The 10,345-nt window shown below is 38.1% G+C and overlaps 2 protein-coding genes across 2 annotated transcripts; one reads left to right on the forward strand and one right to left on the reverse strand.

The window, feature by feature from the left end:
* The first annotated feature begins 553 nt into the window (after positions 1-553).
* On the forward strand, positions 554-4,099 carry LOC134791816 (uncharacterized). Its single transcript, XM_063762952.1, has 5 exons — positions 554-895; positions 1,011-1,175; positions 2,142-2,303; positions 2,996-3,112; positions 3,842-4,099. Exons 1-5 carry the CDS (start codon positions 619-621, stop codon positions 4,090-4,092), a joined length of 972 nt encoding a protein of 323 aa, XP_063619022.1. The 5' UTR covers positions 554-618; the 3' UTR covers positions 4,093-4,099.
* Positions 4,100-7,483: 3,384 nt separating this feature from the next.
* Positions 7,484-9,959, reverse strand: LOC134791233 (uridine 5'-monophosphate synthase-like). Its single transcript, XM_063762211.1, has 4 exons — positions 9,765-9,959; positions 9,163-9,637; positions 8,445-8,914; positions 7,484-7,841 (listed from the first exon to the last, which is right to left on the reverse strand). Exons 1-4 carry the CDS (start codon positions 9,909-9,911, stop codon positions 7,509-7,511), a joined length of 1,425 nt encoding a protein of 474 aa, XP_063618281.1. The 5' UTR covers positions 9,912-9,959; the 3' UTR covers positions 7,484-7,508.
* Positions 9,960-10,345: the final 386 nt, after the last annotated feature.

Below are 10,345 nucleotides of genomic sequence, written 5' to 3' on the forward strand. Positions count from 1 at the left end.
TAGTTAATTTGATTACTCTTTGCTATTCGTTTATTCATCTTCTAACCTGACAGTTTTAAATTGTAAACAGGCAACATCATTACATTTCCATTCCGTTCTATAAACCAGCCAAATAAGAAAGCACGCACGATGAATGGAAATGTATGCCTATCTCTCTTACACTACAATGTGGGGTATAAGACTTTCTTTCTCTAAAGGAACATGACGTGACATTTGGTTTAAGCGTATTTTCTGCTGTTATTCCGGTTCATGAATCTAGGATATACCTGGATCTGGCATGAGTGGTGGGGGTAACTGACAGAACGGGATAGTCTTATGTATCTTTCAGTAGGAGTAGCAGAGAAAGCGGTATTATTGCTTGTCTTTGCAACAGTCTCACTTTTTGTTTGTTCCCCACCTTTTTATTAGTATGGAGAATGGTGGGCAACAAATGAATTCGACCAATCACAGTGTCGCATTTGCGTATGTTTTGTCCCTCACGGAGGCACGCGTATACCACTTCTATGCGATCCTACCTTCTATGTTCCGGTTATTCGTTCTTTGCTGGGCAGGTGTTTTGTTGTGTTTGGTTTTGGTTTGTAGTGGGTTTGTGCGACTTTAATTCGATTATCAAAAAAAATGGAAAAGAAACCTCGTTTGCGTGCTCCAAATTTCACTCAAAGTGATAATTTACTTTTGTGTGACGTAGTCAGCAAATACATACATATCATTGAAAATAAAAAAACTGACGGAGCTAGCCTCCTGCAAAAACAGAAGGCTTGGCTTGAGGTGGCCGAGGAATACAACTCATCCACGACAGGTTTCTCTCGTACCGCAGAAAGCTTGCAGCAAACATACAAAAATCTAAAGAAAAGAGCCAAAAAGAATGCGTCTGATGAAAAGATGGATATTCCAGGTATGAAATTTAATTTCTCTAAAAATCAATTAAATATATAAATATAAAACGTAATATTTGATAATTTGATTTATATACGTGTATTACCTATCTAAAATAGTATTTGCCTTTACAGTGGATCCTAGTTTGGTGCTGAATGTAGAAAAGTGTGGCACATCTTCCCAAAACTGTGACTGGGGTGAAGAAGCCATAAATACGGGTGCATTAGAAGAAACGTGCAAAGAAATGTTTGCAGCATTAAATAAGGAAGCAAACACAAGCAACACAATTATGGATACAGGTAGGTACTTTGTGAAAACATACATTTATTTATGGCCTGATGCTTTGAACGTGACGTGACGTGACGTTCGTGGTCACAAGCAGACACACACACAGCATACACACACACACAGGCACATGCAGGTGTTAGTTATAAAAGTATGAGTGAAAATCGTGTTAGTTCAAATCAATATTTTGTCAAAACACTTACTATATCTACAATAAATTATAAATTAATTTGTGGCAACCGGGAGAGAGAGGCCCAACTGACTCTCTATGGTATCAGATACTAGGGACATCACTTCTCATTCGCCACAAGCTGCTTAAGCTCCCATTAATATCCTTGGATTTCACGGGCCTATAACTGCCTGGCCATGGGGTCTCGAACATTTGGTTTGCATGCATAGGGCAAGTGTGATGTGACACCAACCAACAATTATCCCTGTTTGCACTATAGTTTAGTGCACCCAAGGACAAGCCTCGGTTAGTGCAGGACTATTGTAAGCAAAAAGAAACGGTGAACTAGTAACCAGGACTATCAAAGAGACTATGGCAGTGTGGCACCTGCCCAGATTATATGTTTATTATAAAACACTATTTAAATATTCAATTGTTAGTCAGTTTTTTTAGGGTTCCGTACCCAAAGGGTAAAAACGGGACCCTATTACTAAGACTCCGCTGTCCGTCTGTCACCAGGCTGTATCTCATGAACCATGATAGCTAGGCAGTTGAAATTTTCACAGATGATGTATTTCTGGTGCCGCTATAACAACAAATACTAAAAAGTACGGAACCCTCGGTGGGCGAGTCCAACTCGCACTTGTCCGGTTTTTTATTGTTATCATCACTTTTATCATTATAGGTGTATTCCCTTCTGTTTTATACCCATTTTGAATTATTTATATTTGTGTTGTCTGTTTGTCCCTAAGTAAATAACAATATTATTTCCTTATGGTTGATAATTTGATAATAACTGATTATTTACCAGGAGGTGGGCCACCACCTAACGTTGACAAAGATCCAGTATTGGAAAAAGTTAAAGCTCTTACTGGACCTGTTATGAATGGTGTTCACACAATTTATGATGGAGATAGCAGTCTTACAGCATCCCAAAATATACCACCAATAGAACTTCATCATATTGGATCAGGTAAAATTTTGTTTATTTCTCTTAGGTATTTTACAACATTTTTATTGAAAGTAAAATAAAATAAACTACCAATACATCAAGAAGAATATCCGGACTAAGTGTGCCGTTTTCTGCATCTGACTCAACTACAATCTCTGAGAGTATCTCAAATCTCAAGATGTGTATGAGACTGTTTGCTGAATTTATTTCAACCTGCCACATTAATTTCATTATAGCATTCTTTTTTAGGGTTCCGTACCCAAAGGGTAAAACGGGACCCTATTACTAAGACTCCGCTGTCCGTCCGTCCGTCCGTCCGTCCGTCCATCTGTCCGTCCGTCCGTCTGTCACCAGGCTGTATCTCACGAACCGTGATACCTAGACAGTTGAAATTTTCAGAGATGATGTATTTCTGTTGCCGCTATAACAACAAATAATAAAATAGTAAAATAAAAACAGAATAAAATAAAGATTTAAGTGGGGCTCCCATACAACAAACGTGATTTTTAACCTAAGTTAAGGAACGTCGGGAGGGGTCAGTACTTGGATGGGTGACCGGTTTTTTTTGCCGTTTTTTTGCATTATGGTACGGAACCCTTCGTGCGCGAGTCCGACTCGCACTTGCCCGGTTTTTTTGTAGTACATTATCTTAAGAATGACTAGGTTTTCGTTTTAAAAGGAATGTAAATACCATTTTAATAATTATATTTCAGATTCTACACTACTGGATATGCAAGAGAGCCAAGATCATGCTCATAGCCAGGACAACGGGACATATTTCACTAACAACAGAGCAAATTTAAAGAGAAAGATACACCATTTATTAACTCGTGAGTGTTGTTTGTCTGTATAATCTAACTTGTATAGACTTTACATGTCACTAGGAATTATTGTGGCCCTAGCAGGGGTGCGAGGCTCCTCTCTTCGGACAAACTCGGCTCTGTTCGGCTCAGCATTGCTCAGAGTAATTTTTAGGGTTGACACAACTTGACTTCCCTTTGCGTGCACGACCACAGATAAGATAATGGCTTGAATTTTGACAACCCTAAATAGCCGAAAGTGATAGTGTCATATCATAGATATATTTATATTACATATTCATATTTCTGTGTGTCATGTATTAGAAAAGGACAGCATGATTCGACTCTGAACCACTAGGCCCACAGTATTGTATAGTAATAAATTATGGATAGTATTATGATGGATGACATGTACAATTATGAGACTCTTTAGTAATATTTAAATGAACGGCCTATAGCCTAGCCAGGATATCCCGGGTTCGAATTCTGGTATGGGCACATTATTTGTGTTTGTCGCAAATATTTTTCCTGAGATTTTTTTTGCCTCTTATACACGGTGGCTAAAAAATAACTGAATTCCCGTTGCCAGGGAGGTTTTGGGATTATACTGAGCAACTTTTACTATGGGAATGCAGTTATTTTTAAGCCAGTGTATAATCGTCGTCTAATACTCACAAGTCTCACAACACAAGGCTTATTAAGCCTATTGTAGTTCGATTTGTGTAAGGTTATCCTATAATATTTATTAATTTCTTTCAGGTAAACGGAAACTAGAAACTGAAACTAGACAGGTCAAAATGGAGTTACTGGAGCTACAGAAGGAGTTTGTCAAAACGCAGCTGCAAGAGGAACGGGATCGTGCGGAGCATAACCGTATGCTGAGAGCCATGGATATGGAGGATGCAAAACAAAAGTATACACACAATGAGAAACTTAGAGAAATGGAGATGGAGGAAATGAAAAGGAGAAACGAATTTAATGAAAAAATGAGGCATTTTCAATTAAAATAATTTTAATTTTTCAAGTTTGTTTTAATGTTATATCCTCCTGCTCAATGTGATTCTTAACCCTTTCGACGCCGTGTCAAACACAAAAGCTGTCACTCGGACGCCACGTCACCGAAGTGTCAAAACTGAAATTGAACTTTATGCATATGCACGTAGGTCTATGTTGCTCTGTGGTCTGTGACCGATTAAGCCGTCTTTGGCGTTGGACCTGCGGTGCGGATATATCGGTCATAGGCGTCCAAAAGTTTAAAGGACATATTCCATTTTTAGCAAGTTATGAATAAAAAGCCTGGATAGGGTGAGGTTATATTTTTTTACTTAAAACGTGAAACAAAGGAAAATCAACCCTATTTTCTAAATAATTTGGTTTAAATTTCAATTACACTCAGTATTGTGGGCAGGACGAGGATATGTATGATTAACCTAATCTCCCAAAGTGTTGCTCAATCAGCACCTGTCGAGCATTATACCCTGCTGTAATTGGGCCTGATCTATTATTAGGTAAAGGCTCGTCTCCATATTGCGCGGCAAACTATCGAACATTGGCTCGCGAGGCAGCCGCGTGCAATGGATACCGGGTTGGCTCGCGAGCCAACTCGATCAGATCGCGTTAGCTCGCGAGCCAACCCGGTATCCATTACGCGCGGCTGCCTCGCGAGCCAATGTTCGATAGTTTGCCGCGCAATATGGAGACACGCCTTAACACTGCACTCTCATCGGGTGTATTGTCCAACATAGGAAGAAATTCTGGGTCAACAGGTGGCTCTACATAGGTCATTTCAATGTCATATTTTATTGTCTGTGAAAACTTGTCAATAAACAGTTTAAGGCACAGTATGAATAAGTTACTCTGGTTTACTAGCTAGCTTAGTGCTGCACTCTGGTGGCAGAACATTGCTGTTATACCCCTTATTCTAGGGTTCAATGCTTAATAACACTAATACACAAATAATAGATACACTATATTAATTTAAGAAAATAGTAACTTCTCACAATATCCAAATCTACTTAATCTAAAGAAATAATATCCAAATATATGTACTGTTAAAAATGTAGGAATGTATACATTGACATGTATTGATTAATGGCAACAAATAGCACCAAATCTGAAGGAACTTATCACAGCAAACATGTTTAAACTTTTTGAACGCCAAACGGCGCATCCATTTGCCGTGCCACTGACGCCACGGGGGTAAAATTTAGTTTTGTGAATAAATAATGCCAACCTAAAAGTGGGGTGTTTTTCAGTAGATTTTCATCAAAAAACGATCGACGTCAAATGCCGTCTTTGACGTCGTTGTCACGATTTTGCGTTGACGTCAATTGCCGTTTGTGGCGTTCAAAAGGTTAAAATGTGATCAACAAATTATTCTTTATAACACTTAATTATTAAAATACGTATATAATTTTGTAGATTCTTAATCTGGTCCAATATAGTCTGGTCTGGTCAACATTAATGACACCCAAATAGATTGACCAGTCGAAGTGTTTTACAGATGGCGCCAGCAAAGATTTTACCTGGCAATCCTGGGTATAGTGTAATAACCCTTGTTATTTTTTTTAATTTTATAATGGCTAGCCCATTAAGCCAAATCTTATAGTACAAAACTAGATGATGATGCATTCCTGTTATCCCTCATTAGGGACATAGGGCTTGCAGAAGAATCCTCCATTTGTCGCGATCTTGAGCGGCTACCGCCAGCTCTTTCCAGCCGAGTCCAGTTGAGCCAGCCAGCCCAGTCCAGTTGAACAAAACTAGAGACAGGTAAAGCCAATACTGGCGCCATCTATTAAAACCTATGACAGTTGCTAACCCCATTCAAAATATCTGGGTGAATAACTTTCTGCACCTCGATTTTTAGGGTTCCGTACCTCAAAAGGAAAAAACGGAACCCTTATAGGATCACTCGTGCGTCTGTCTGTCCGTCTGTCACAGCCCATTTTCTCCAAAAGTACTGGACCAATTAAGTTGAAATTTGGTACACACATGTAAATTCGTGACCCAAAGACGGACATCTTACGTAAACAAATGAATTTTAAACACGGAGGCCACTTTTGGGGGGTAAATGAGAAAATTAAAAAATGTTTTTTAAACTATATCGTGTTACATATCAAATGAAAGAGCTAATTTTGAGAAGCTCAAATATATATTTTTTGTAATTTTAAAATAAATAGTTTAGAAATTATTTAAGAAAATAGCCAAAAAATTACCATTCCCCCCCCTTTATCTCCGAATCTACTGGGTCTAAAATTTTGAAAAAAATATACAAAATACTTCTTTACCTATAGATGACAGGAAAACCTATTAGAAATATGCAGTCAAGCGTGAGTCGGACAAATTACTTAGTTTTTGATCCGACCCCTACGGGTTTATTAAAGGCAATTCAATCGCGTTTCACATACAAGGTGGTCCAAACCTTGACGTACAAATTTTTTTTTAGATTCGTCACGTCGTGGGCTATCAGAATATACCCCATGTATGTTAGCCGATATTTAGCAGTTTTCGAGTTATGAATTTTTTAACTTTTGTTAAGAAATTCCGGGGTGAAGCTTTGCTTTGCTTTTATGCCTACTAGGTAATTATTGTTGGTGGTATTTGCACTGATAACACGAAATAGCGATGGGGAAGTGACCCCATAAAATAACAGTAGGTATTGGAGCAGGTAAAAATTAACCCTTTGTAGATAACAACCCGTCGCGACGCGGGTCCAGTTAAGATAATGAATAAGTTAAGCAAAATGATGCTTGGTCAATCACATGGCACAATATTAATTTCTCGTGGTAATTTCTGTTTGATTAACGTTAGGAATAACAAGAGGATTTTATTTAATGAATTACTAATTTGGAAACTTTCCACCTCAGTTCCTTTGACCGGCGACTCTGTCAAATTAGACTATTAAGTATCACTATTTTACCTTTTTAAAAACTTAGGGTCTAGCAGTTTCTACAATAACCATAAGTCCTTGAAATTGCTTGTATTTTTTATTTATTTAGGTAAGCGCAAAGTCTAAGCTTGACATGCTTGAACGTAAAATTTTGTCGTTTCCTTTTTTTTCCAACTCACAACAGCCAAGTGAAGTTGCTGATTTTTTTAGCAACTGCGCCGTTTGTCAAGGATTATGTTACAAAAAGAAACATTCAAAAAACTTCAAGTTTTTTTTTAAATAAATTAATTGCTTCATCCCGGAATTTCTTAACAAAAGTTAAAACTTTAAAAAATCATAACTCGGAAACTATGAGAAAATCGGCTGACGTACATGGGGTATATTCTGATAGCCCACGACGTGAGGAATCTAAAAAAATTTGGACGTCAATAAAAAACAATGTTAAAAGTTGGGTAATGTACGGAACCCTTGGAACGCGAGTCCGACTCGCACTTGGCCGGTTTTTAGCAACGGAATATGTTGGCTAAAGAAGTTTTATTCCATTTTCCCGGAGATTCTCTTCATGTAACACTTCCAAAGAGCTTCCTTATACACCATAGCCTGTGTTTCCGGGCTCTTCGCGGCCACAATGCCTCTGCCCACCACCGCTATGTCCGCACCCTTCTCCAGTATAACTTTCTCTGGGGTATTATAAATCTGGCCCAGACTGTCTCCTGAAGTTTCCAGCTGTACTCCAGGTGTCAGCTGGATTAGACCTGGATCTTTGAAAGTGTCTTTGTTTTGACAGACAAAGCCGGTGATCAGGTCTGGGTACTTTGCTGACATTTCTACTGTAGCTTTAGTGTAGTCTGGTGTGATGAGGTTGCCCTGAAAAAGTAATTGATCAAATTTTTAAATAATTATTGTGCTGGATACCTGGGGAGGTATATTATAAAGCAAAAAAATATAATTTTACTGTAACACTTTGGAGAGAAACCTTTTTTCAGAATTTTAAAGTGTAGACCATCATTTTACACCTGAACATGTGAATTTATATAGAATGGGATCCAAGTAAAGTGTATTCAGGCACTTAATTCAGGAAGGAAAAATACTAATACAAATTTTAACATTTTGAACGCGACAGACGGCAATTGACGTCAACGCAAAATCGTGACAACGATGCCAAAGACGGCATTTGACGTCGATCGTTTTTTGATGAAAATCTACTGAAAAACACCCCACTTTTAGGTGGGCATTATTTCACAAAACTAAATTTTACCCCTGTGGCGTCAGTGGCCTGGCAAATGGAGGCACCGTTTGGCGTTCAAAAGGTTAAATGATTTTCGGGATTATCCAATTGCACCAAATTCAATTTCACCTCAGTATAAATTAGGAAATTGCTGTCTGGCTTGGTCTTATTATTGTAGGTCCTAACCACTAGAATCATGTACATGGTAAGGCAAGATTATTATAGCAGCGTCTTATATTTACCTCACTGCTCATCTCGGCCAATAAAAAGACACCTCGACTGACTCCATTTGTAGACCCGTTCAAAGCTTTCAAAATACCTTCACCTGGCAAGGAATGTACTGTCACACAATCCGCCCACTCCCCAATTTTGTACAGCCCTTTCAAGTACTGGAGAGCCACAGTGTTGCCAATATCTGCATATTTCCTGTCCTCCAAAATTAAAAAGTTAAATCTCTGAGCCAGCTGCTTGATTTGTGTAACAAAATCAGAATTAAAGTCTTCAATGATGTCTACATGTGTTTTGACTAAGCAGACATGCTCTCCAACTTTCTCTAGAAGGTCTAATATTTTTGTAGTAGACGTCAAATCAACTGAGATGCAGAGGTTGGATTTCTTCTGTGCTATTATTTGGAACAGCTGTTTTGAAATCTGGTTTGTTGCAAGTTCGGCTCGCTTCTCGTAAGGCAGCGCAGTTCTATCCACAGGCTCTTCTGAAAATATAATAAATGAAATTTTACTACTTGAATATTATTTAACAATATATTCTTCAATTTAAAATTAGAGGGGTAACTAACTAAATTCCGATCTCAATGTCTATTGGAAAATAGAATTGAAAAATAAAAAATCATTCTAAATGATTTTAGATACAAGTCAACAGAAATTCAAAGCGAAATTTATTTATATCTGCAGTGTCAATAAGAGGACTTTTAAGGAAAAATCAAATTATAAAAATACATACTAGTAGCTGGTGCTTTAGTAGTTCTGAAATATTCTTTAACATTCTCAGCAGTTTCTGCTGTGATTTTTTTGTGTTTTGCCAGTATATCAATAAATTGCGTCATAGTAAATAAAGCTTTCATTTGAACACCATTTGACTCAAGATTTTGCCGGCCGCCCTGCTCCCGGTCCAGTATAATGACCGCCTCTTCAGCTTTAAGACCTTCCTTATTCAAATCTTTAACAGTTTCCAGTACGCTGGAGCCGGAAGTCACTACGTCTTCAATAATAAGACAGGTTTCTCCGGTCTTATAATGTCCTTCAATCATTTTTTTGGTTCCATAGCCTTTTGCTTCTTTACGCCGCATGAGCATAGGCTTTTTAGCTTGGATACTGAGCAACGTTGCTACTGGCAGAGCTGTGTAAGGGACGCCGCATAAATGATTGCAATTACTACCCTTTACAGCAAAGTCGTACAGTAGAGTTGATATCAATTCCTGTAAATAGCAATTAAATACATACAGACACCATGGTAAAGCTAGGATATTATGTAGATAAACAAATGTTCCGACACGGACAACATTGATTAGGGCCAAAACGAGACTAATTATAATGTATAATTACCATTACATCTGGATAACTGACTATAACCCTCAAGTCAAAGTACACCGGTGTTTTTATGCCACTCTTTGTCATAAAGTCGCCAAACTTTACAGCATCGATAGTGAACAGTTTCACGGCTAATTCTTCTAGTTTATTTTCCAAACCCATTTTTGGTTTTGTTATTAAAGTTTTATTTAATAAAACAACACGTGAACCCGGCAGTTGACTGACACTGTGACACTGAGAATGACTGAGAACTGACAAGGTGACAACTGACAAGTTTAGTGAGTGAGACATAAAAAGAGTCAACTCCATTTCCATTCCATATTTCATGCATGAATCTTAGTATATAACTGGATCAGGCATAAGGGGTGGAGGGAAATGACCGAACGGGATAGTCTTATGTACCTTTCAGTAGGAGTAGCAGCGAAAGCGCTATTATTGTTTGTCCTTGTCACAGTCTCACATATTTTTTATTCCCCACCGCAAATTTAGTATGGATTATGGTGGTTAACAAATAAATTCGACCAATCATAGTGTCGCTTTCGTATGTTTTGTCCCTCACAGACGCATGCGTTTGCACATCTATAGGATCCTACCAT

Source organism: Cydia splendana, chromosome 6 (assembly GCF_910591565.1).
Source record: "Cydia splendana chromosome 6, ilCydSple1.2, whole genome shotgun sequence".
Lineage (NCBI taxonomy): Eukaryota > Metazoa > Arthropoda > Insecta > Lepidoptera > Tortricidae > Cydia > Cydia splendana.